Raw genomic sequence first — 24,961 nt, forward strand, 5'->3', positions numbered from 1 at the left:
ACCTCCTTCCTCTTGTGGCCTGTTTCCCTGCTCTTTGCATGTCTGCCCAGCACACGGACACCCCTCTCCAGCTCCATCTGCTCCAGCAGGACTCGATCTTCTGCCCTAGTTTATATACAGCACCAGGTGCTGCAGCAGAGATGAGGGTGGTGACAGGGCTGGGCTAGCAGGGGCCGTGGGTTGTGAGTGAGGGGCACTGGCAGCGCTGGGGGTGGGGCTCAGGACTGGAATAGCAGGATGCAAAGGCAGTATGAGCCCATTGAGGGCCCGGAGCAGGAATATTCCCCCTCCCCAACACATATCACATACTAATAAACTTGTTATCCAGTACACGTTCAATGAAATGAACAGTATTGGAAAGAAATAACAATGAAACTACATCAACGGTGTCTGGCCTTCATTAAAAGCGACGTCGCCAGCCCTTTTTCGATGCAAAGTCGCCAATCACGTCATTGCACAACGGTTGTCTTTCGAAAGTGTTTCTCAACCTGGGGGTTGTAGCCCTTAGGGAGGTCGGGGGACGGGTTTAGGCGGGTTGCAAGTGGAGGGCCTGCGTTAGAAGGTGGGAAGCAGGGCCATTGCCCAGGGCCCCTCTGGCCGGGGCTGAAGCATGTAACTTAGCTTCGCTGGGCTGTATTTTCAGATCTGTTTGAAACCCGTTTTTAAAATGAGTAAAATACTAACCCAGGCCAGTGTTTCTAACAATAACACTAATGAAAAGCGAATGGAGGCCCCCCTTGAGCTGCCAATTGCTGATGCCTTTATGCCCAGCACAGGCAATGGCAGGCTAGGGGGCAGGTCAGGAGTCAGACGAGTCACTGGCCCAGCAGCGTCGGGTTCTCTTTCTCCCCAGCAGCCACAGAGTAGCGAATTGCTGGAGAGGAACAGGGTGTGGGCGAGGGATGGCCCCTCCCAGGAAATCTGATTTTAAACTCCTGTGGCTTAAGGTTTTGCAGTACAGGCTGACGACTCCCCCGGTGAGTAACTTTGCTCCTCCGCTGCCTCTTCCTGTTTGTCGCAGGCCTGGTTAGGCAAGGGGAAACCTTCCAGTTGTGGTGCAGTAATTGCGCGTGAGGGGGTGACCCCTTCTTGTGCAGGGCTGGGACCCAAGCAGGGGATCAGGGCTGGCTTATCCGGGCAGAGGCTCCTTAAGTGTTTCCTGGCAGCCTGGCTTGTTGGCTCAGTTAGCTGCCTCTAGCTGAATCCCCGGGCAGACGCCTCTCCAGTGTGTGCCCCCTCCTCTGTCATTTACAGGGCGCTCAGCACTGGAGCCCGACTCCCCCAGGCCAGGCAGGATCAGGGCAAGCATCCCCCGCTGGGCCAGGAGGGACAGTTTGGGTTGGCCGTATTCCTGGAGGTTTCGTCCCATGACATAGTCCTGGAGGGCTGGCAGCACTAGGCGGGATGGGAGGTCGGTCCCCGGACAGCTCTACCCTGTGCTGAGGCTGCCGACAAGGGGGCCAGCTGCAGGGACGCGCCCGGGTTTGGGGGCGGTTGGCCTGGCTTGTAAAGAGGGCAGGATCCATCACTGCCGAGGGGCACTGTCCGGCGGGCGGCTCGGCCAGCCCTGAGCGGGGCTTACCCAGGGCTCCGGGGCTCGGCCGCCCCTGCTGTCAGCAATGCAGCGCTTTGCATCACAGGCCAGGCTGCGCCACCTCGTCAGAGGAGCGGGGATTTAGTGGTGAGCCTGGCATCCGTGCCCTTCTGGGGGCTGCAGGCAGCCACTGGCTCCCAGGCTGTGCAGCTCGGGGATGGGCATAAAGCCAAGAGCCCCAGGGTCGAATCCAGCGGGCAGGTGGGGATCGGGTGGGCCACGCAGAGGGCACCAGGAGGCAGGGGTGCTGGTGGGAGCGGGTGTGGGGAGCTGACTCTATGGCTGGCAGCCGTCCCATCTCGGCAGGATGCGTGCGGAGGAGGCAAACGGCTGGAGATAAACAAGCCTTCGGAGCGGAGCTGGGCACAGGCCCCCCGAGGGCGGCTCGGGCTGGCAGGGAGGCGGGTGAGAAACGCGACACATGATTGACCACAGTGGGCTGTGAAGTAACAGGGAGTGTGAGAGGATGTCAGAGCCAACAGGGAATAACACACAGCACACCCAGCCCCGCCTCGCCACGGCCAGCGCTGGGCGGCGAGGGGGGCGGGGCTGCTTTCTCTGGGCCAGCGCCCACCCTGACACGGGGGTCCCTGCACCCACACGCCCGGCCCCACCTCCTCCTTCCTCTGCCTAGCTGGGGATGACTCAGCAGCAGCCAAACCAGTTCTGTTACCTTCTCGGTGTGCAGGCCGGGAGGGGCCCACGGCCCCCAGCCCAGCCACGGGGCAGAAGCCCTTGCCCGCCGGCATGGCGGGCACCTCCTGGCCAGGGAGCCAGGGTGTGCCTGGCCCTCTGTCCACCCGGCCCTAATGCTAACCAGCTCCTCTCTCTCCCCAGGGCCCTGTCACCATGTACACGGCGATCCCCAAAAGGTACCGAGCCAGTCGCCCCGAGTCCCCCCAACCCCAACCTCTGGATTTACCCCTAACTCCTGCCCCACACCCCTCCTCACCTGGATTTTCCACAGCTCCTCCCCATCCCCTGGAGTTATCCCCATCCCCTCCCCCACACCCATCCCAATCTGGATTTACACCCATCCTGCCTCTCCCACCCTCAGCCCCTCCTCCCCAGCCCTCGCACCCCTCTCCGGATTCACTCCAGCCCCTTTTCACTCTGGCAGCGGCTCCCCCTTCGATGCCTCGGTGAACCAGCCAGGCCTGCACATCTGGCGGGTGGAGAAGATGAAGCCGGTCCCGGTGTCGGCAGAGTCCAAGGGCATCTTCTACTCGGGGGACTCCTACCTGGTCCTGCACAACGGGCCGGAGGAGCAAGCCAACCTGCACATCTGGATCGGTAAGAGCCGGCTCTCCGGCATGGCGGTTCGGGCTCCTGGCCAGCCCTGTGGGGGGAGGCAGCCTGGAGGGGAGAAGCGGGATGCTGGGGCCATGGCCCAGCTGAGGCTGCCGGCACCTTGGGCCATGCCCGCCCCCCTGAGGAAGGGAGATTTGCCCCCTCATGAGCTGGGGCATGGTTCCCCTGACAGTGCCGGTGAGCTGGCGGCCTGAGCAGAGACCGCAGGACCTGGGGCTGCCCCGCCTCTTCCTCACACCCCATAGGGGACAGCGCCCTGGCTGGCAGAGACCAGGGTCTGAGCTCTGAGCCAGGGCCCGGAGCTGCTCTTCTGGGCTAGCAGGGGTGTGAGAGCCCAGCCAGGGCCTGTGCTCGGGCTCTGCTCCCTGCCCTAACCGCACTCCCTGGCATGGCACTGCCAGCCCCCTTCCCGCCTGGGGGCTCCCGTTATGGGGTGAGGGGACTTCAGGCTCCTCGGGCTCTCCGGTGAGCACATCAGCCTGGGCCCCCTGGCCATCCTGTAGGGCTCCCCAGCCCACAGCGCAGCCAGCCCTGGTGCCAAGGGGTTGCCAATGTTCTAATCGCGGAAAACCAAACACCCCTGTCCTGCCCCGAGGCCCCGCCCCTTTCCTGAGGCCCCGCCCCCACTCACTCCATCCCCCCTCCCTCCGTCGCTCGCTCTCGCCCACCCTCACTCACTCCCTCGTTTTCACCAGGCTGGGGCAGGGGGTTGGGGTGGCGGGAGGAGGTTCGAGGCGTGGGCTTCAGGCGGTGCTGACCTCAGGTGGCTCCTGGGAAGCAGCAACATGTCCCTCCGGCTCCTAGACGGGGGGCAGCCAAGGGACTCTGCACGCTGCCCCCAACCCTGCAGCTCCCATTGGCTGCAGTTCCCGGCCAATGGGAGCTGCGGAGCTGGTGCTCAGGGTGGGGGGAGCACACGGAGCCCCCCTGGCCGTCCCAACGGGCAGGGAGCCTGCCAGCCTTGCACCAACCGGACTTTTAACAGCCCGGTCAGCGGTACTGACCAGAGCCGCCAGGGTCCCTTTTCAACCAGGTGTTCTGGTCAAAAACTGGACACCTGGCAACCCATGGCACCGGGGCCGGGGCCCCTGCCAGCCGGGTGGCAGCTCAGCCATTGCTCTTCCTCCCCCGCCGCGCCCAGGCCAGAGCTCCTCGCGGGATGAGCAGGGGGCCTGCGCCGTGCTCTCCACCCACCTCAACACCCTGCTGGGCGAGCGGCCCGTCCAGCACCGTGAGGTGCAGGGCAACGAGTCCGACGTCTTCATGGAGTACTTCCCCCACGGCATCAAGTACCAGGTACTGGGGAGGGGCCTGCCCCAGATCCCCAACTGCCCCCCAGCCCTGGCCTGCCCCGTCTGACCCCCTCAACCCCGGCCTGACCCAGATGACCCCCCCCCACCCCAGCCTGACCTGTCTAACCCTCCCAACCCCAGCCTGATCCATCTGACCCTCCTCAGCCTGATCCCTCCCCAACCTCGGCCTGACCCAGCCTGACCCCCTCCCCAACCCCCAACCCTGACCTGACTTGTCTGACCCCTCACCATCACCCCAGGCCTGCCCTGCTTCCCCCTCTTGACCCCTCAATTGCTCCCTTTGCCACGGGTCAGCCCCTGCCTCCCCTCCCCCGACATCCTGACCTGCTCCATCTGCCCCCAGCTAGTCCCCCTGCTCCCCTCCCGGCTGGCGCTCAGGGCCCCTCTCTGTCTCTGCCCCTCAGGAGGGCGGTGTGGAGTCCGCCTTTCACAAAACCCAGTCCAGCCAGGGCTCCGTGCCCATCCGCAAACTCTACCAAGTGAAGGGCAAGAAAAACATCCGGGCCACCGAGCGGGAGCTGAGCTGGGCCAGCTACAACACCGGGGACTGCTTCATCCTGGACCTGGGCGACGTAAGACCGCACCGGGGGCAGGGGCCTGGGCGGACACAGGGGATGGAGGGGATCGGCCAGGGCAGGTGACGGGTGCATTAGCACCCGGGGGTGGAGGGGGATCAGCCAGGGTGAGTAGTGGGTGCATTAGCCCCAGGGGTGGGGATGGACTGGCCGGTGTGCGGGGGCTGGGTGTGCATGGGGCAGGCGGGCAGAGGCGCTGGCGGGTGACGGCGTTGGCATTGCTAGGTGGGTAGCAGGGAGGTTGGCAGGCGGGGGGTGAGGTAGGTAGGCCGGGCGCTGGCGGGTGGCGGCATTAGCGTTGCTGGATGGGTAGCAGGGAGGTTGACAGGCGAGGGGGTGCGGTAGGGAGCCCGGGCGCTGGCTGGCAGGTGTATTTCCATGCGTGCCCCTCTCTCCTCTCAGACTATCTACACGTGGTGCGGGGAGACATCCAACATCCTGGAGCGCAACAAGGCCCGGGACCTGGCGCTGGCCATCCGGGACAGCGAGCGGCAGGGCAAGGCCCGGGTGGAGATCGTGTCCGACGGGGAGGAGCCGCCTGAGATGATCCAGGTCTGGCCAGCAGGGCTGGAAGCAGGGCCTTTGTTGCTCTGGTCCTGCCAGGGTGGATCTGGGGAGGGCTTGGGGCATGGGGGTGGGGCTGGGATTGGGGAGGGGGCAGAGGAGACGGGCTGGAGACGGGGGGAGAGGGTGTGGTGGCGCTGGCTCTGAAGGATTTCCCTTTTCCCTAGGTGCTGGGTCCCAAGCCCGCTCTGAGGCAGGGCAGCCCTGAGGAGGACGTCACGGCGGATCAGAAGAACGCAGGGGCAGCTGCTCTCTATAAGGCAAGGCCCCCCCCCCCGCCCCATCTTCAGAGCTCCTGCGCCACCATGGGCAGGGCACCCTGCCACAGGCTGGGCACAGCGGGGCACCGGGGAGCAGGGCTGGGGCTGAAGTGGGGAGGGGCTGGTGCTGCAGGCTGTGGTGCAGGCTGGGGAGCAGGGCTGAGGCTGTGGGGGTGGGGGCTATGGTGCAGGCTGGGGGCTGGGGAGGCGCTGGGGCTGCTGGCTGTGGGGGTGGGGGCTGCGGTGCGGGCTGGGGGGAGCTAGGAGCTGCAGGCTGGGGGGCCGTGGAGCAGGGCCAAGTGTTGCGTGGGGGCTGTGGAGCAGGGGGCTGTGCTCCCTGGGGTGGGTTCGGCAATGTAGGGGGAAGGGCGCTGAAGGGATCCGCCTCTCCCTGTCCCCGGCAGGTGTCGGACGCGACGGGGAAGATGAACCTAACCAAGGTGTCCGGGAGCAGCCCCTTCAGCCAGGGCCTGCTCTGCACCGACGACTGCTTCGTCCTGGACAATGGCCAGTGCGGCAAGATCTACGTGTGGAAAGGTACCGGCCCCCGGGGCACGGCCCGCCCGCAGGGGGCCAGCTGGCTCTGCAGGGGGGTAGAGACACACGGCCCGGGTGGTACCAGCGAGCCTCAGTGGGGGGGTGCCCCAACCCCACCTCTCCTCCCACTCACCCCACACCCAGCCCCACTTCCCTTCCCCTTTGCAGAACATCCCTGTGGCAAGCAGCAGCAGCAGCTTTCAGTGTACACACAGCTGGCTTTAATGCACTGTGGCAGGGGGCACCAGGCAGGGTGCAGGGCAGAGAACGGGTGCCACTTACCGAGCCGTCCTGTCCCGCCCGTAGGGATCCAGGTGGCCGAACCCCTCGCGAGTCAGTCTCTTGTGGGTTCCACTGGCTCTAGGAAGGGTTGGGCCAGGATTTCCCTGCCTGTCCTGCCCATGAGCTCCCCACTGAGCCCTCATCCAGAGCCGGCGTAGCCCCTCTGCCATCTTCCCCTCCAAGGTGGAGCCCGTGCCCACCGCCAGCAGCCAAGGCTTTCAGAAGCCAGCTTGGGGTCCCCTCTGGAGCTGCCTTTCAAGGGGTCTGGGTTTTCAGCAGTGCCTGAAAATGTGGAGCAGGTTACGGAGCCAAGTGAAGCTCCCCCTTCCCTCCCAGGCTAGATCCTCAAAGGGATTTAGGCACCTAACTCACTGCAGTCAATGGGAGTTAGGTGCTGGAATTCCATTCAGGAGCTGGGCCTCGTTGCTCTGGAAAATGGCGGGCGTTCTCACGAGTCAGCGATGGCACCTGGCCCACCGGGTCACTGTCTCAGCTGTCACCGTGTAGCTTGTGGCTCTTGGCATAGGGCCATGCAGCAGCCCGGTGCACTATAGTCAGCGCTGCAGGAACGTCACACCCAGTCCCTGGGCAGGCCTCAGGCAGTCCCTCATGCGCGCTGCCTGCGCGGTATACACCCCTGCCTGGCTTTGCACGTGGGACGGCCCTGCTGGCGAAAGCTCCCGGTCTGCACCTGCCTGGCTGAGCGGAAGCTGTTTCACTGCGGTCCCCTCACGGCTGCCCCCACGCCAGGCTCTGCCACGCCAGGCCCTGCCTGTCTCTGCCAACAGGGCAGCTGGCAGACTTCTCCGTTCCATGCCTGGCACCCAAGGAACTCGGGGACCACCCTTCCCTCCCCAGGCCCCGGCCGGTCTGAAAGCCCCTCTCTGTGTCTCAGGGGCTCCAATGGGTAGTCATTCCCCAGAACGGGGCAGGAGATGCCCTGCTTTCTTCCCCTCCCTGAGCCTAGTGCCCTGCTTACCCCAGCCCCTGAGGGGCAGACTCCACACCAGACGGGCCACACAAGGGCATTTCCCGCTCTCTCTTTGCCCCGAGCTCTGCCCCCATGGGTGGCGGGCCTGATCCCCCTACTGGCCAGAGCTCACAGCCCGGTGGTGGGGGACGGATGGAGGCACTGCAGCCGTGTTCTCACTGCCCGGCCATGCTGCCACCTTCCTCCTCTGCCTGCATGGGCGTCCCCACTAGCAGCCCTCCACCCCTTGGGCTTCCTGCTTCTTCTGAGCAACCCCGCTGCGGTTTGAGCCCCTGGGCCGAGTCCCCAGCAAGGGAGCCAGGGTGATCTGCATCCAGGGATCCTGCCAGCCCTGGCCTGGCCCTGCTCCTTCCCACTGGCCTGTTCTCCATCCCTGCCATCTGCCCCACAGTCACTCTGCCCAGGGTTAGCACCAGACCCTGGGCACCTCCCCCAGTGCCGGGGTGCTCAGCAGAGCACTCAGCCCTGTCCCCCCAGACTTGTCCCCTCTGTGCGGGGGATCGGCTGCCCTGACACTCCCGTCCCTCCGGGCCAGGGCGCAAAGCCAACCAGCAGGAACGAGAGGCAGCCCTGAAAGTGGCTGAGGATTTCATCTCCCGTATGAAGTACTCCCCAAAGACCCAGGTGAGTGAGCGCTGGGCCTCAGCGGGCTCCTGGGGAAGGGAAGTGGGGAGGTGATGGGGGGCTCCCTGCCAGTAGGGGGACCAGATACCAAGTGTGAAAAATCAGGACAGTGTGTCGGGGTAATAGAAAAGCCATATATCAGAAAAAGCCCTGAATATTGGGACTGTCACTATAAAATCAGGACATCTCTGGGTGTCTCTGGGCCTTTGCCGGGCTCGCTGCCCCGGCCTGGCTTCCCCCTACAGAGAGCACAGAGATGGTTCCCAGGGCCCTTCACCCCAAGGCAGCTCTCTCCTCCCATGCAAGGGGGGTGTCTTTGGGACCCCACCATGCCCCCCCACCTCGTGCTAGGAGCACGGGACTCTCCCCACCTCACCAGTCTCTGTCCCCATGTTGGCTGCAGGTGGAGATCCTGCCCCAGGGCCGTGAGAGTCCCCTCTTCAGGCAGTTCTTCGCGAGCTGGAAGTGAACCTGGGGCCTGCCCCAAGGCTGCCCGGTGCTGCTTCGTCTCCAGGCCTGCCCTCCGCGCTGTAGCCACCAGGCATCTCATTAAATGACTTGTGCGGGGACCCGTCTGCCTCCTCTCGCCTCCTTCCCTCGGTCCGGGCAGCCGTGGCCTTTGCTCTGCCCTTGTGGGGGCTGGGGAGGGCTGGAGAGAGATTTGGAAGGGCAGGACCTGGAACCAGGCACGGTGCCGTTTTCCCCCTCAGCCCCGGTGCCAAACAGCGATGGCAGCTCCTGGCCTCCGGGAGTGTGTGCGCCAGTCCAGGCCTGAGACGTGACAGCTGTCCCCGGGGAGGGACGTGGGGAATGAGGGTCCCCAAGCGAGGGATCAGATGGCTGGGGGCAGCTCCCAGGCACTGACGCTGAAGGAGCCCAGGAGCTAACATAGCATCTCCCGACTGGGCAGAGGCTGAGCGGTGTTTGGCCACCACATGCCGGAGAGATCCTGCGAGGGGGGGACTGTGGGAGGCCACGGCCGCTCAGCAGATCCAGGCTAAGGCAGGGGATGGAGAGAGGGGCCAGGCTCTGGGAGCTCATGTGGGAGGTGGGGCAGGGTTTAGCAGAGTCCAGCTACAGTCTGTTACTGTGGGAGGCTGCCCGGGGCTGGAGCCAGCGACCGGAGGCCAAAGGGCTCTCTGCTCTAGAGCTGCCCCTTGCAACCTGGGGGGCGTCTCTGAACAGGGCCAGCGCCAGATGCTTCAAAGGGGGGAGCCTTGCTATGGGGCCAGGGACTCAGCCTGGGGCACGGGCACCACAAGCCATTGGTTGGCCTGGTTGTAACAGAAGTGCTGGCTCGAGGCTGCTCCCACTCTGGGCCTCACGGGGCTGTGGCCGGCTTCACCTCTGCCCCCAGGCCGGAGGGCAGCCCTGGGGACGTGGACGGGTGTGCGAACGCACTGGCCCAGCAGGGCTCGGGCTGGGCAAGAGAAGCACTGAGCAGATACAGTCCCCGGGGCCCCTTCGACCTGCCACCCCATGGGAGGGCCAGGGGGAGGAAGTCCCCTCTGGGCAGGAGGGCAAAGGGCCAGGTCCCATCCCAGGGGCAGGTGGCAGCAGCTGCTCGGGGCTCCTGGGTCATTTTGGGCACAGTGGGGCTGTTTGCCCAGCGCCGCAGTGGAGCCAGCAGCTTCATGGGACTCGGAGAAGGCCCCGGAGGAAGTGGGGGGGGGAAAGGGAGGAGGGGGCTAGCAGTGCGCATGGGGCAGGGACTTTCTCTCACCGCCGGGGGGACACGGCCCCTGGGCGCTGAGTGCCACCACCAGAGCACAGAGGCCAGCTGGGAGCTGGCAGGGTGTGGGGCAGGGCCAGGGCACCTGGTGTATAATTTAGCTTCCTGGTCTGCAAGCTAAGCTGGAGTGGAGCATCCACCCCTCCTCTCCATTCCTGCCCCCAGGTCAGCACTGAGGGGACCTGAGGCAAGGCGGGCTGGCGGGGGGGGGGGGGGAGATGGGGCGATGGTCGGGGGGGGGGGGAGGGAGATGGGGAGACAGAAGTTGAGGGGACAGAGAGCTGGGGAATGAAGGGGGAAGTCAGGGCGACGGAGAGCTGGTGCCCCGCGGCAGGAGCTGGCATCATAGTGAGTGGATCACGGAGGGCCCATCACTCGGCCCCCTGCACTGGGTGCGGCTGACACCTACAGGACACAGGCTGTGGCCGAGGTGCTAAGGCTAGACCCTGGCTGGCGCCGGCCCAGCTGGACCATCTGAGCACCCTCCCATCCAGCCTCGAGAGGCTGAAGGCCGTTAGTGCTTGTCCCTTTCCCCAAGCGAGCGGAGGAGGTCTGTGCTCCTGCCCCAGCTCTGCCCCGGTGGGCGGTTAGCAAGCACAAGACAGGCTGGCCAAGCCCGCCCGGCCGCTCACCCAGGGACCCGTCCCATGCCGCTGCCTGCAGACAGAGCACCGCGGGCCGCCCCAGGGAACGCCCTGACTCGCGGGTATTCGCGCTGCCCAGGCCTCACACCCCTGCAGATTCCCTGCACCCGAACCCAGCCATCAGCACCCTGGCCTGGTCTGCTGCCACCAGGACTAGTCTGCAGGGCATGGGCGGCCCCAGCTGGCAGCCTAGCCAAGCCCCCGCAGCAGCAGCAGCGCTGCCAGCGTCCAACCGAGCGTGGCGCGGGGGGCCGAGCTGAGGCACACGCAGCGCTCCACTTCCAACGGGGGGCCCCGCCAATCCGGCTGCAGCTTGGCTTCCGTGGGGGGGCTGGTGGGGGCGCTCGGTGGCGGGTAGAGCTCCCCGGTGCAATCCAGCCAGTCCCTGGCAATGGAGCGAGGGTAACCCGTCTCCAGCTTGAGGCTGTGCCGCTCCAGCTTCCAGTACTGCCGGCCCTTGAAGGCATAGACTTCTCCTGCAGAGAGACAGGCGTCATGAGTGCGTCAGGGCTCTGCGAGCGGCTAAAGGCTGGGGGAGAGGGCACAAGGGGTCCCCTTTAACACGCAGGAACTGGGGGGGGGGTGGAGACAGAGCAGGGAGTCTCCATAGGGCACAGGGAGTAACCCTTTACTTGGGGGGGCAGAGCGACAGGTTGGGGAGTCTCCATGGGACACAGGTGGGGTCCCCTTTCACATGCAGGAACTGAGGGACTGAATCACCACGAGGCAGGGGGCCAGAGTGAGGGGGGCGACTCACCGTCACTCCCGCTCAGAATATCGTCCACGGGGGTGGGGAGCTGCCCCCCGAGTGCAGTGTGGGTGGGGGACCCCTCGTCCATGCGCCCCGTGGCCTCGTCGTAGGACCACTGCAGCCCGCCCTTGAAGAAGTAGGTTTTCCGGTCGTGAGGCCGCGAGAAAGCGGCATCCACTCCCCCCTGGGGCAGGCCGAAGTCCGTGACGGGGCGCGGGTACCCCTCCTCCACGCCGTTGTCCTTAAACACCCAGTAGAGGGGCCCTGAGGAAGAGGGGGGGTGGTGAGCGGGTGCCAGGCAGTCTGGCGCTGAAGGGAGCAGCCGGGGCACAGGAGACCGCTGGGGAACCCGCCCCATTCCCCTGCAGAGGCCTCTCACTTAGCTATGAACCAGAAGATGAGATACAGGGGGATTGTTTATGGTGGTCCTGCAGCCCCACCCAAGGGTGCCTGGCGTGGGCTGCCAGGGGATGGCTGAGCCTGCAAGGGTGGCATGAGGGTGTGTTCCACCCCCAGGGCGCAGGACGGCTCCTCGCCATGCCCTGGCTGGCCCTGCGGTGCCCGTCACTCTTGCTGCCCCGTGCCCCTGGCTCTCACCACTGAAGAAAAGGATCCGATGGTCCGTGTGCCTCTCGTAAACAGCGTCCACTTTGCCCAGGCTGCGGGGCAGACCGCGCCAGAAAGCCGCACTCAGTGCGGGGCGCAGGGAGGTGAGGTGCCGGCCGTGGGTCAGACGCCAGAAGTACTGACCTGGCTCGCGGGGGAGACAGGAGGTTAGCGGCTGCCCCCTGTGCTCAGCAGCATCAGTCCTGGGAGAGCAGATGCCACAGCTGGGGCCCCCGATTCAAGGAAAGCCCCCAGCCATGCAGCGCTAAGGGGCCCAGGGGAGAGATGGGCCCCGGGCTGGGCATGGTTTGGCAAAACTGGCGCAACCCCTCGAGCGTGGGTGTTGCGTGGGGGCAGCTGCTGGGGTGGCTGAGCAGAGCCCCTCAGCCAGGGACAGACTCAGCCCCCTGCCGGCCCATTGCCCCTCAGGAAAAGCCTCTCCCAAGCCAGGGGCACGAGGAGGTGGTGGGGCCACCCCCTGGAGCTGAGGGACAAGGGGCCTTTTCCTGCCTACAGCTGGGAGCTGGGGAAGGCCTGGGGCATGGAGGCAGCACAGGGCTGCCAGGCGTATGGGGCTATTGGCACAGCAGCCAGGCCGGGGGCCCCATGGGGCGAGGGCTGGGGCCCCCGAGAGAACAGGGAGGGAAGGGGCGGGTCTGGCAGCACGGGCGGGGAGGGGGGAGTGCAGGGACACAGGGGAACCTCCACCCTGTCTCTTCCCACACTCGCCGGGATGCCCTCCCCACTGCACCCCATCCACATCCCACCCCAGGCAGCGCCGCCCCCCGGCCTTGGAGCGTACCCCCTGCTGGAGGTTGTGCCCCCACAGGCCCAGCCCTCGGCTTTCGCCTGGGGAGCTGCCCCCCGCCACAGGGCGAAGAGGCAGCTGGTCCCACAGGCGCCGGGGTCACCCCACTACATCATAATACCAGCATGTCCCCCCCCATCCTCCGTGGGGCAGAGGGAGCTGGCCGGTCCCACACGGAGTGCAATGGGCCGATCCCCCACGCGCAAGGACAGACCTTTGAAAAAGAAGGTTTCCCCGCGGATCTGGGCGACGGCGTCAATGCTGGAGGAGCAGCGATCTGGGAACTCCTTCTCCGACCTGCCACGGCAGCAGGGAGCGCGTCAGCAGCACGCGGTCGGCTCCCCTCCTGCCCTCCCACGGCTCCCAGGGGCAGGCAGAGCCATGAAAATACCCCCAGCCTGGCAGAGAGGCTGGGGCTGAGGCTGTACCTGCGTCGGGTCACCCCATGGGACCCCGCACCTCGCTAGCCCTACTCCCACCTGACAGCATGGCTGCAAACCCCACAAGGGCCTAGGTTTGCCAGACAGAGTCAGACCCGAGGTCCTTCTAGCCCAGTGTCCTGAGGTGTAGGAATCCCGCAGTCGCAGGTGGGGGACAATCTGTCCCCCACTTTAGGTCTCCAGTAGTTAGAGATGGGCAGGTTTATGAGGCCTTCCAAAAATGTTATCATCCTTAACTGTGATAACTCTGGAGAGTCCAGTTTATCCACAGAAACACCCAGCCCCTGCTGGATTCCGGCTGAGTCTTGGCCTCACTGACATCTTGTGGCAATGAGTTCCACAGTCTCATCACACTGTGTGAAAGAGTTTTCCCCCATAGCAGTGCTGAATTCCCCACCTTTCAACTCCACCGAACGTCCCCCTGCTCGGTGGCAGGGGTGGCCAACCTGAGCCTGAGAAGGAGCCAGAATTTACCAATGTACATTGCCAAAGAGCCACAGTAATAGGTCAGCAGCTCCCCCATCACTCCCCGCTCCCAGCGCCTCCTGCCCACCGGCAGCCCCGCCAATCAGTGCCTCCCGTTCCCTCCCTACACCTCCCAATCAGCTGTTTCATGGCATGCAGGAGGGTCGGGGGTGGAGGGGGAGGAGTGAGGGCAATGCAGGCTCAGGGGAGGGGGCGGGAAGGGGTGGAGTGGGGGCAGGGCCTGTGGCAGAGCCAGGGGTTGAGCAGTGAGCACCCCCCGGCACACTGGAAAGTTGGCGCCTGTAGCTCCAGCCCCGGAGTCGGTGCCTAGACAAGGAGCCGCATATGAACTTCTGAAGAGCCGCATGTGGCTCCGGAGCCCCAGGTTGGCCACCCCTGCTCCATGAGAACGGACGCCCTCGCGCCTCCTGCTCTAAACCAGCTGTGATTTTAGATACATTTATCCTGCCCTCTCTTACTCGTCCCTTTCTATGGGAGACCTCCCCCGTCGTTTCAGTCCCACTTCAGAGGAGAATGTCTCCAGCCCTGGATCGTTTTCCTGACCCCTCTGAGATGGGTGCCCAGGTCCCTTTCCCGAGAGGATGCTGTTAACCCAGGACCCTGCTAGGTGTCAGTGGCACGTGCCGACACTGACTTACATTTGCCAGCGTGCTGCCCATTCACCTGACTCTGGATTCGGCCAGGGGCCGCTCAGCGCACAGGCCTAGAACCAGGGGTTCCCCGGTTCTGAACGAACTGGATACACCACGGAACCCACTGGGGACAGTGGGAGCTGCTAGCTGACCCCCGGGGATCCCAGCCAGGCCAGGCCCACACCCGCGTGAGGGGGCTTGGGTCTGAGTGCAGGGTGGGGAGGGAAAAGGGATGGTCTCGGCTCACCTCAAGGCAGGGAAGTCACGGGGCAGCGACGGAGGGTCCGGGAGCAGCGATGATGCCTCCGGCTTCTCTGTGGAATGCAGAACACGGCTCCCTGGATGCGGGTGAGAGCACGTGGCCATCAGCCTCCCCACAGTCCAGCCACCACATCCTGCAGTGAGCCAGCTCTCAGCCCCACACAACGAGCTGCAGGTCAGCGCAGCCTCTCCGGGCAGCAGCCCCACCCCGACAGCTGCTTTATCCACACTGGGGATGGTCCCAGCTCTGCTCTCCCATGAGATGGCAGTGCACCCCAAAAATGAGCTCCGAGTTCAGCTCATCCAGCGCTATCTCGGTGCATGGGACACAGACTTGCCGGATTGGCCACCCCACCGGTGCTAGTCCTCTTTCAGAGGCCTGTTTGCAACAGCTGGGCACAGAATCCGGGCTCTGGCTTGGAGACTGTCCCGGAGACACAGCCTGGCATTAGAGCCGGGCAGAGAGGGCTCCCACCCCAGTCCCACCCCGGCGGGCCATACCGTAGAGCCTCTGGATGTCCACGCGGTCATCGGCCTGCAGCTGGTACTGCAGCGGGTCGCCCACCGGGCCCTGGTAATACGGGCGCATGATGGAGCGCTTGGAGGGCGAGTGCGCCAGGCCCAGGCTGTGACCAAACTCGTGCACGGCCACAGCAAAGAGATCCGTCCCATAGTCATCTGCAAGGGGAACAGGGGAGTGAGGAGCCTGGCATTAGTGAGGGGAGAGGCGGGCCCGGACGGAGCGCTCCCTCCCTGTCCCGGGGCCCACCTGGCGAGCGGAAGGTCCAGTCCTCATCGCTGTCGAAGTGCACATGGCCAGCACGCTGGGGGTCCCCGGGGAAGAAGGCGTGGGCCACCATGCCCCCTGGCCCATCGAAGGGGTAGCCGTCCTGGTGGTCCAGGCGCAGGAACTCCACCGAGACGTCGGCGCTGGGCCGGCCCACCTCGTGGAAGGTGAGCGGGGCGGCCTCGCTCCACACCTTCAGCGCGTAGTGCATGAGCGCACGAATGGTCTCCCGGCTGAGCCGCGCCTCCCGCGGGTACGTCTTCACCCTGCCAGGCGGAGCGCCAAGAGAGGGGCCCGTGGGGACCGGAACCAGGCCCACGGTCAGGAAACAGGCACAGCCACGAACCAGCTGGGGGTGAGCAATCTGTGCCCCTCACTCTGACCCACAGCCCCTGCTAGTCCAGCCCTGGGCTCCCCTCCAGCTCTTCCAGTGCCCCTCACTCCCAGCCCACAGTCCCTGCCAGTCCAGCCCTGGGCTCCCCACCCCACAGCTCTGTCAGTGCCCCTCACTCCCGACCCACAGCCCCTGCTAGCCCAGTCCTGGGCTCCTCACCCGCCAGCTCTGTTAGTGCCCCTCACTCCCGACCCACAGCCCCTGCTAGCCCAGCCCTGGGCTCCCTGCCACAGCTCTGCTGGTGCCCCATTGCTCGGGCATGGGGCAAGAGCACACCCCAGCAGGTGCCTCTGCTTCCTGCAGCAACAATCCCAGCGAGCGAGGTGGCGAGAGCTTGGAGGCCCCCGGACTGACTCTCGGGGGAGGGAGGAGCTGTCACGGGGGCGGCTGCACCGGGGTCGAGCTAACCCCTAATATGAGCGACGGCCCGTGTGTCACTGTCTCCATTTTCCTGGGTCCATTTGGGTCTTTGCCATTTAATAGGGAAACCCCAAGGCTAGAGCGAGGGGGCGTGTGGGGAAACCAGCGTGGATTCTTGCGGATCAAAGCCCTTGGTTTTCCAATCAGAGCGTCTACGGGCACTGCTGGGCAGGCCTGTCTGCACGTCGCCATGCGATACTGTGCTGGTTGTCAGCTCCTGCCTGCATGTCTAACCTCTCCGAGACCCTTTGCATTGTCTCCCGGCTCCCCCAGCTGAAGCCAACCCCCAGTTCCCACTTCAGCATCATCTGCAACCTCTGGGTTCTGCTGTCACTGCTTGATCAGCCTGGCGCCTGCATCCCCATGGGATCGCTGGTGACCAACCTGGTCACCCTGGTAGTGGCAGGTCAGCACCCCCTAGTGTTACACTCTAACATTATTCCAGAGGAAGACCCTGCCCTACTGCACCTGCCAGGGCCAGGACTCCCCTCCGAGTGCTGACCCCAGCCCGGCCCTGCTTTGCTCACACGATCTGAGAGGACTGCCACCCAGGGACCTGCGACCCCAGGTCCCCTTATGGCCGGCAGAGCAAATCCAGCAAGCGCTGCCCCTGGGCAAGGTGGCACAGGTATCCGATGCACCCGCAGGGCCAGTTCTGCCACCTCCCATGCAGCCATGTCTTCAAAGGAGCTCACACCCCACAGCTCCCATTCAGGACAATGAAAAATCCCCCCCTCCCCCTGTCACGGAGTGTGGGGGAGTCAGGGCCCTGCACCCCGCTTCCTGAGATTCACCGTGACTCTCAGCCAGCCAGTAAAACAGAAGGTTTATTAGATGACAGGAACACAGTCCCAAGCAGAACATGTAGGTACAACCAGAACCCCTCAATCAAGTCCTTCTGGGGGGTTTAGAGAGCTTAGACCCCAGCTTGGGGTTCCCTGCATTGCACCACCCAGACCAAACAAACTAAAAATCAAATCTGCCCCGCTCCCTGCTCCATCACACACCCCCAATAATGGGGGCTCCTGGGCACCAAGGAGTTTGGAAAATCTGGTGCCAACTCCCTACGCAGCCATCTGGCCATGGTACTTCTGTGGCCCCTGTGACGAAGTGGGGGATTTTCTTGGTTTTTTTTTTCCAATGGTTTGTGTGCAGAGGGGGTGGGACTCAGTTTCCCTGGGTGTTACTGGTTTAAAGAGGTGAGGAGAGAGGGAGTTTGTTGGTATAGAGGACCAGCAATGGAACTTGGGATCCTGGCCAATGGCCTGGAGAATGGAGACCTGGTATCCCAGCTCGGCCATGATAGCCGGTTCTGGCCAGTGGGAGGATAATGGGCTGGGGAGAGAGGACCCCAGTGACCTGACCAACCGGTTCCAGCCAGAGGGGGCCAGAGGACGGATGAGAGAAGAGGCGGCCCTGTTTACCTGGACACAAGACAAAGGACAGAGGCAGGGCTTGGGGGCAGGGGATATCGGATGCCCAGCGGGAAAACAGGGGTCTCTGGACTGGGGAGAGAAAGCAGGCAGAGCCCACCTGGATGCAGGGAGACTTGGATGTGCTGTGCTGAGGGAGGCCAGGCCTGAGGCCCTGAGAGTTTCCTGTGCTGTGTTCAGACACTCAATAAACCCTCCTGTTTTATGCTGGCTGAGAGTCGCTCCGGTCTAGAGAACAGGGGGCATTATTCCCTCTGGGAGTGGAGGCCCCGGGGGTCCAGAGCGAGTGGACTCCCTCAGGGGGCCCACGGCGAGAGACAGGTGAGAGGTGCGGTTCCAGGAGGCAGAGGTGCTTAACCCCCAGGAAAGAGTGGACCCCCTGAGAAGGGCTGTCTCACTAAAGCGGGTTCTCCCCAGGGACCGTTTGGGGCCAAGAGTGGGCACAACCTGGGAGTCCGTGACAGCACCCATCACCGCAGCCTGTGAGCGATTCACTTCTGTCAATGGATTTAGCCTCACAACACCCCTTGGGCTGTTACCCCCACTGTGCAGATGGGAAACTGAGGCACAGAGCGGCAAAGCGACCAGCCGAAGATCTCGCAGAGAGTCTGTGGCAGAGCAGGGAATTGAACCCAGGATGCCGAAGTCCCTGGCTCATGCTCTCACCTCCCTCCCCATGTGTAGCCCTGCTCCAAACGGGGTTCTGCAGAGGCCCAGGGTCCACCCCATGCAGACTGCTGCAGGCCCAGGGCCTTGCGCTGCCTGTCCCTCAGAGGGGTTCTGCAGACAAACCCTTGTTGTTCTCTGGTAATGTGCCCTCAGTGCTCAGACACCGATGCTCTGCTGCTTACCGGGCTCAGAGCTAGCAGGGTTTTCCTCTTGACGTGTGGGTCGTTATTTTACGCAGGGCAGCAATGGGTTTTAACCAGCCATGATGTCGTTATCTGTCGAGTGGCAGCGCCTGGGAGCCCTGGTCATGGACCAGACCCCCCCCCTCCGTGCCAGGCGCAAAACTAAAAGCCAAGGCAGCCCCTGCACCCAAGAGCTGACGGCCTCTGTACCTGCCAGATGATGTTTCTGCCTCTTTCAGAGGACTCGGCCCCCAGGTTTGCTTTGTTCCAGCTGGCTTGTACCTTCCCCGCCCCCTTCCCAACTTCCCCCACACTAATTGCTAGCAAATGCAGCGGATTGATTAGCCAATTTCCTTTAACTCCCAAGAACACAACTCAGCCCAGCTGCTTTATACACATTTTGTCCATGCTCCCTTCCCCATTCTCTAGCCACTGTTATTTGGGTATCTGTTACTGCTTAACTGTCCACTTTTCCTCCGGGTGTGGGGTGTCCGTGCGTGTGTCTTGTGTTAGAGGCAGGTTTAAAAACCCCGTTCAGTAGCTCAGCCTTTTGGAGCCCTTGTTAATTTCATTACCAGAGTGTGAGAGTTTGGACAGCGCTGGATTAGGGCTAGGAGAGCGGGAGGGGTTTATTTAGCCAATCCCCGATTAACACACTTTGCTGAGCGTGTCTCTGAGCAGCCTGGATGAGTTACACCCCATGAGACGCAGTGGCACTGGAATGCCCTGGGTGCCTAGCCATGAGGTTTGCTCCAAGGTGCCCTGACGGGGCTGTGTTGGCCTCACGTCCCAGGCCAGTTGGGGAGCAGGGATCTGACGACCGCCAGAGCAGGTTGGTACCTACTTCCAGGAGATGTTCCTCTTGGTCCAAGCCAGGCCTACGCTCCGCCTGCCCCGACTTTTCCTCCTCTTCCGCCACAGCCTCCCATTCCTCCTCTTGGGCAGCTTTTCCGGGAGCACATCAGGCAGTGAGCAGCGTGGCGTCCGGATCAGCGCCAGCGTGGCATCGTCTGCGGAGGGAAACACAGGTGCGTCACCGGCCAGCAGGTCAGAGCGCCGCCTGGGACACAGCAGTGCAGTGAGCTGTCAGTTCTCAGCTGGGGGTGAAGCGAGCCCTGCAGGCAGACTGCCTCTTGGAGAACAGCCTTAGGGGAGAGCCCACTCTGCACCCACCTGGACCCCCAGTTGAAGGAGCGCCTTGTAGCTATGGCATAGCCCTGGGCTGGTGTGAAGGGGGGCACTGGCTGACTCATGAGCTGGGTCACAAGGGCCCTGCTGAGCCTGCTTTCCCTCAACATCCAGGCAGGGGTCCCAGCGATGAATCCTATCCAGGGGGCTCATGGACGGCATCTGGGCCGACAGGGCAGCGTGGCAGGGGAGGGTTAAAGGAGCCGGAGTCTCCCCGCTGAGAGGTGGATCCCGGACCAGACAGACAGAATTCGGGGGTTCCCTTAGCAGAGCAGGGCGGGTAGCCACTGGGTGCAGGGATGGTCTGATGCAGAGGGGTTGCCATGCAGACGGGAGCAGGTTGGCAGACTCAGGAGGGGCTGGTGAAGATATGAGAGAACCAGGAGAGGAGCCCATAGAGGGACAATGTGGGGTCCAGGTGCTGCCGGCAGCGGCCAAGGCAGGGTGTAGTGTGGGTGATGGTTGGGCTGGGGCTGCAGGCTGGCCTGGAGCACTGCAGGTTGTCACAGGGCTGCAGGCAGGGATGACAGAGGGGCTGGGGACTGCAGGCGGGGACGATGGAGGGACTGGGGGATGCAGGCAGGTGCAGGCTCTGCATACCTGGGATCCCAGTCTCAGGGATGCCCGCGAAGCGCTGCATCACACGGATGGCGCTGGTCACCGCTTCCCAGGTCTGGAGCTGGCCGGTGACGGGATCAGCGGGGGGGAGGTAGCCGTATTGCATCAGCCAGGCCTGGCAAGGAGCACACACACACGGGAGAGTGATACCGTCGCAAGCACCCAGCCCGCTCAGCTTCTCGGAGCCACTGGCTCTGGTGCCCCACCTGAGACACAGACCAGCCGAGCTGGGCACCCCAGAAACTTCTCCCCTCAGTGACCAACTCTCCAGGAGAGCAAAGGCCCCACCCCCTTCCCAGCCTGGGTTCGAATCTCGACTCGAGACAGTGTCACGGAGTGTGGGGGAGTCAGGACCCTGCACCCCTCTTCTTGGGATTCACCGTGACTCTCAGCCATCTGGGGGGCAGGGAGCTTACACCCCAGCCTCGGGGTTCCCTGCGTTCCACCACCCAGCACCAAACAAACTAAAAACTCCTCCAGCAGCTCTCTCCCCCCTGCCCTCTGCTCCTCCTCTCCTTTGTTCAGTCTCCCGGCCAGAAGGTGTCACTTCTCCCCACCCCCCTCCTGGCTCAGGTTACAGCTCAGGTAGCTTCCTTCAAGGGAAGCCCCCCATCCCCAATGTAACTCCCCTGCAACATTCCCAGGTCAAATCCACCCCGTTCCCTGTTGCGTCACAGACAGCAATGCCCATTTGTCCACACATCAGGTCAGGTCCACACCGAAGTGATGTGCCCAGGGCTGGGACTACAGGGGGCTGTGGGTCGGGACTGAGGGGCACCAGGAGAACTGTGGGGTGGGGTGGAAGTGCTGCGTGAGATCCTGGCCTCCACACCCCTTTCCTCCCCAGCCGTTCGGGTAACTGGAGGTTGGGGAAGGGGGGAGGAAGCAGAGGGCAAGTGAACGTTATCAAGAGGACAGATTAGGCCCCCCCAGCCCCATACGCATGGCTACGTGGGACTCACCACAACCTCCCCGCTCTCATCCGCCGGGGTGGGCACAGGACGGGCACTGGTGGGCAGCACTAGCAGCGAGAGCATCAGTACCGCCTGTGCCAAGATGGGGGGTGTCGTCATCTCTTGCCGGAGCTCCGGGTGGTGCTGCTGCTCCATGGGGTGTTTGCCGGGCAGAGGTGCTTCTCCCACCTCCATGCGCCTCCCGCACCGGGCCTGGTCTGCAGGGCGGAGAGCCCTGATCCACGATGGGGGCTTCTCGGTAGCTTTATCTGCCAAGTCTGGGCTGGGGAGCTGGAATCCCTGCTGCCTGGAGCCTCGGCATGGGCATCGGGATCCGGGACACTGACATCTCTGCAGCTGCAGCCTGGCCTCCTGCATCGGAGAGGGCACCAATAGACCCAGCTGAGAGCCCTGCTCAGCTGGGGAGTGTCCAGGGACCATGCCTGAGCTCCAGTGATGTGAGATTGAGTGGGCAGCAGACCCACTGGGAAACGCAGGGGTCGGGACCGGCTCCGTGTGGGATTTGCTCAGACCCCACGAGCCCGTGGAAGCAGCAGGGCACTGGGACCCCAAACCGAGAGTGCCCCCAAGCAGCCAGGCACCGTGCCAGCGAGTGGCACCAGCAGCAGCCCAGTGGGGGGCTAGTGAGCTGGTACAGGTAGAATTGCTAGTCCGGGGCCAGGTGCACATCGACAGCCAGGCCTGGGAGATGCCGGGTACGTGACACCAGCCCACGGGGGCAGCTGTCACTGCAGCAGGGCGTGGGAGACTCCACAGCCCGGCAAACGGGACACCCCACCTCCAGCGTCCCCAGCTTGGTGCTTGCCTGCTTGGAGTGAGGGGAAATGGGGTGTAACTAGAACAGGTGCCACATTCCACCAAACACCCCCCTGCTGCCACCCACCTCTGCAAACTCCAGGACACCCCTCTCCAAGGCTGCTCCCCCCTCCAAGGCTGGGAGACCTCCACAACTGGCCTTACTTTCTACCCCCTTTTGACAGGAAAGAAACCCCAAGCTTGTAACTGGGCAGGAAGCCGGCTTGTCATCCCGGGACAGCCCCAATTCCTGCATTCCCGCCCCCTAAGCCTGCATGCCCGGCTCCTGGCATACCTCACCCCACCATGCTGCAGCATGGGCCGAGAGATGTGCCGGGCATCCCAGATGCAGCAGGGCTGGGCTCTGTTGGTCCAGGAATGGGAGCTGGTCCCCCACTCCCAGGGAGCAGGGTGGGTGACTCAGTAGTGGGCACTTTGCCCTCTGAGTTGGCGCTGACCCCACTGCCACAGTGCTGGACTAGGGGGCACGGGTGACTCATTAGGAATAATACATAGTGGGGGCGCTCTCCCCTCTGAGTCAGCGCTGGCCCCAGTCCCCCCACACAATGATGGGGGGGGTGCTGCACTGCAGGGGGTGGGGAAGGCCCTTCAGCCTGGGAGTAGGGGGGGCTGGAACAATTTGTAGAGTGGGGGTGCTGAGAGCCATTGATCCAAACTATGAACTCTGTATACCATGGAAACCACTTCCAGCCAGGGGGGCACAGCCACACCCCTTGTTCTGGCACCCCCACTTCCTGGTGCTGCAGGAGAAGCCAGCTTCTAAAACTGAAGTGCTGAACTCCCCCCCCCCCGTTGCTGTGCATGGGGAAAGGGCTGTGAGGCTCCACCCCAGACACAGCTGCATCTAAGGAAGGAAGGACGTGTGGGGGTGTGGTCATTAGCTAACACGGAGGTTCTCAGGCTGGGCGCTTGCGGCTAGTTTCTAATTCTCAGTTGCTACGTCTCATGACGGACTGTCCTGTTGTAGGCCGGACTGAGAGCAGGGCTGTGCCAGGCGCTGTACAGACATGCAGCAAGAGATAGGGAGCAGGGTTGCTCTGTCACTGCCATGGAGGGCGGGTCGTAGGCAGTGACATCCCAGATGCAGCAGGGTGGGGTGGGGAAGGGGTTGGAGGGTCCCGCTGTGGCTGGGCATATGGCCTCTCCCCCTCCACCCCCCACTCACCTGGTCCCGAGGTTGCAGCCGGGCTCCCCCAGGGCGCCCCCGTGGGCAGGGTCCCGTTCCGCTCGCGACCTGCAGCGGCTACCCGTCCCCTATCCTGGGGCCGGCCAAGCTCCCCATGCGCCTTCCCCGGAGCCGCACCCCCAGCGCCTCGCCAAAACGCCCTGCGCCCGCGGGCGGCGTTTGGAACCGGTCCGCGCCCTGCTGCCAGGGGCTCGGCTTCCCCTTCTCAGCTCCGCTCCGGCGGGGATCGCCCCGGGCCGAGCCCAGCCTGGTCTCTGCCCCAGCCCTGCGTCCTTCCCCGGGGCTGAGGCTCATCCCGGGTTCTCTCTGTCCCGCACCAGCCTGTCCAGCCACTCGCCAGCGCGGGTGGACGGAGCTACGGGGGAGGGCGAGGGCCGGCTGGGAGGAAGGGAGTGTCCGGGAACGGCTTAAAGGGACACTCCCCCCGTCTTCTCTCCATGGGGCTGCCCTAACCCAAACCCGCTTCACAACCAACCGGGCCAGCCAGGGAGGGTCACCTGCTTTCAGCAGACACCGAGCGAGGAGCCATCGTGTGCGAGTGGGTGCAGGTGTGGATATGGGTGTGTGAAGGATGGTGAGTGTGCAGGCGTGCGTGTCTGTGTGCACACCTGGGTATTAGCCAGGAGGGCGAGGATATGAAGACGCAGCTGTCTAAACCCCCAGAAACCCAGGGCAGTGATCCATGGAGGCCTGGGTGGGGTCCTGGGGTAGGTGCCGGAACTAGGAGTACAGGGGGTGCAGCAGCAGCACCCCCTGGCTTGAAGTGGTTTCCGTCATAGGCAGGGTTTACAGTGGGGTTCAGTGGCTGTCTGCACCCCCACTCTACAAATTGCTCCAGCAGCCCTGGGGCCTCGGTTAGGCCTGGAGAAGGCTGTAGAGGTGACAGTGGGGAGTCCCTGCTGGGGAGGAGTGGGGGCCGTGTCCTGGCAAGACAGTGAGTCTCAACCGAGACACCAGCTTTTGCCAGAGCAGAGAAAATCTAGCTGGAGCCTTAAGAAATCTTAACAGCTCTGACTGCACCTTGGGTGAGGGGACAAGTTCCCGAGGGAGGGAGTGGAACTAGCCTCCTGGGGAAACACAAGGCTCTGACTGGAGCTTGTTGATCAGGGATGGGTTATGAGACAACAAAGTCAATGCTGTGCTGGGGGGCGGGGGGGAAGGGCCCATGTCCCACTGGGGGTCCCTTCCCATTGGCAGGAGTCTAGGATTCTCTGGCTAGGATTCTGAGCTGTGAGGAGAGGCACTGCCCCAGGAAAGTCTGGCCTCGTTATTCAGAGAGCTCGCAGACCCTGAGCTTGCATCAAGACTGGAGGTCTCTTTCTAAAAGAGCCGCTCTACCTCATCCAAGAGTTGGTGAGTCGGACGCAGCAGTCACTGGGGAGAGTCTCTGGCCTGGGTTATGCAGGAGCTCAAACTGGTCTCAGTGGTCCCTGCTGGCCTGGAAATTTGTGAAATGGGGAGAAACACGGCTGTGAGGATTGGAAAGCATTTGTCCGCTTCTGCCCGGGCAGGTTGCGGTTGGAGAATCCCAGTGAGGTCTGGGGAAACTCTACAATATCCCCTTGTCCCTCTAGGAGGCAGTGCTTGATTTGATGGCCAGTTTCACTCTCTTCAAGCCCCAGCTCCTGGAGTCAGGTGGTCACGTAGGAATCTCAGCTTTCCTTTTTTTTAAAAGACGTTCCTAGCTCTCCGGATTGCAGAGGAACATTTGACCCCGACAGGCGCGTAACCCAACGGCCAACAGAAAGACCCTGACACTTACTGATTATTTTTAAAAAATTGCCTGTGTTTTGAGCCAATCCCGGGATTGTTTTGCTGCCCGACTCATGATTTGGGGCTGGCCAGGACAGAGAGCAGTTCCGGTGTCGATCAGAGCCAAGTGT

General features: G+C 63.6%; 2 protein-coding genes across 4 annotated transcripts; one reads left to right on the forward strand and one right to left on the reverse strand.

Annotated features, from left to right (window-relative positions):
- The first annotated feature begins 813 nt into the window (after positions 1–813).
- On the forward strand, positions 814–8,620 carry CAPG (capping actin protein, gelsolin like). 2 transcript variants are annotated; one of them, XM_005313089.5, is made up of 10 exons: positions 814–977; positions 2,432–2,466; positions 2,715–2,887; positions 4,047–4,201; positions 4,623–4,790; positions 5,196–5,345; positions 5,525–5,617; positions 6,022–6,154; positions 7,963–8,051; positions 8,455–8,620. In XM_005313089.5, exons 1-10 carry the CDS (start codon positions 903–905, stop codon positions 8,518–8,520), a joined length of 1,137 nt encoding a protein of 378 aa, XP_005313146.2. In that variant the 5' UTR covers positions 814–902; the 3' UTR covers positions 8,521–8,620. The 2 variants fall into 2 exon arrangements, with proteins under 2 accessions (XP_005313146.2, XP_023955385.1); XM_024099617.3 differs by lacking the exon at positions 814–977 and adding an exon at positions 1,235–1,999.
- LOC101943651 (matrix metalloproteinase-17-like) lies at positions 4,675–23,545 on the reverse strand. 2 transcript variants are annotated; one of them, XM_005313093.4, is made up of 11 exons: positions 23,058–23,542; positions 21,065–21,427; positions 20,085–20,217; positions 19,141–19,306; positions 15,181–15,464; positions 14,913–15,089; positions 14,398–14,488; positions 12,807–12,889; positions 11,776–11,928; positions 11,185–11,442; positions 4,675–10,903 (listed from the first exon to the last, which is right to left on the reverse strand). In XM_005313093.4, the coding sequence occupies exons 2-11, from the start codon at positions 21,248–21,250 to the stop codon at positions 10,617–10,619; spliced, it is 1,818 nt and encodes a 605-aa protein (XP_005313150.2). In that variant the 5' UTR covers positions 21,251–21,427; positions 23,058–23,542; the 3' UTR covers positions 4,675–10,616. The 2 variants fall into 2 exon arrangements, with proteins under 2 accessions (XP_005313150.2, XP_042715235.2); XM_042859301.2 differs by lacking the exon at positions 11,776–11,928 and having other exon boundaries at positions 23,058–23,545.
- Positions 23,546–24,961: the final 1,416 nt, after the last annotated feature.

The sequence above is a fragment of the Chrysemys picta genome, chromosome 2 (genome assembly GCF_011386835.1).
Source record: "Chrysemys picta bellii isolate R12L10 chromosome 2, ASM1138683v2, whole genome shotgun sequence".
Classification (NCBI taxonomy): Eukaryota; Metazoa; Chordata; order Testudines; family Emydidae; genus Chrysemys; species Chrysemys picta.

Bases quoted from the DNA above. Each gene is read 5' to 3' on its own strand.
- CAPG (XM_005313089.5), top strand. From the start codon at position 903: ATGGCCCCTCCCAGGAAATCTGATTTTAAACTCCTGTGGCTTAAGGTT. The intron at 978-2,431 runs GTGAGTAACTTT...CTCTCTCCCCAG, and splicing joins ACAGGCTGACGACTCCCCCG to GGCCCTGTCACCATGTACAC. The intron at 4,791-5,195 runs GTAAGACCGCAC...CTCTCCTCTCAG, and splicing joins TCATCCTGGACCTGGGCGAC to ACTATCTACACGTGGTGCGG.
- LOC101943651 (XM_005313093.4), bottom strand. From the start codon at position 21,250: ATGGAGGTGGGAGAAGCACCTCTGCCCGGCAAACACCCCATGGAGCAG. The intron at 20,218-21,064 runs GTGAGTCCCACG...GCTCCTTGCCAG, and splicing joins ATGAGAGCGGGGAGGTTGTG to GCCTGGCTGATGCAATACGG. The intron at 10,904-11,184 runs GTGAGTCGCCCC...GTCTCTCTGCAG, and splicing joins TATTCTGAGCGGGAGTGACG to GAGAAGTCTATGCCTTCAAG.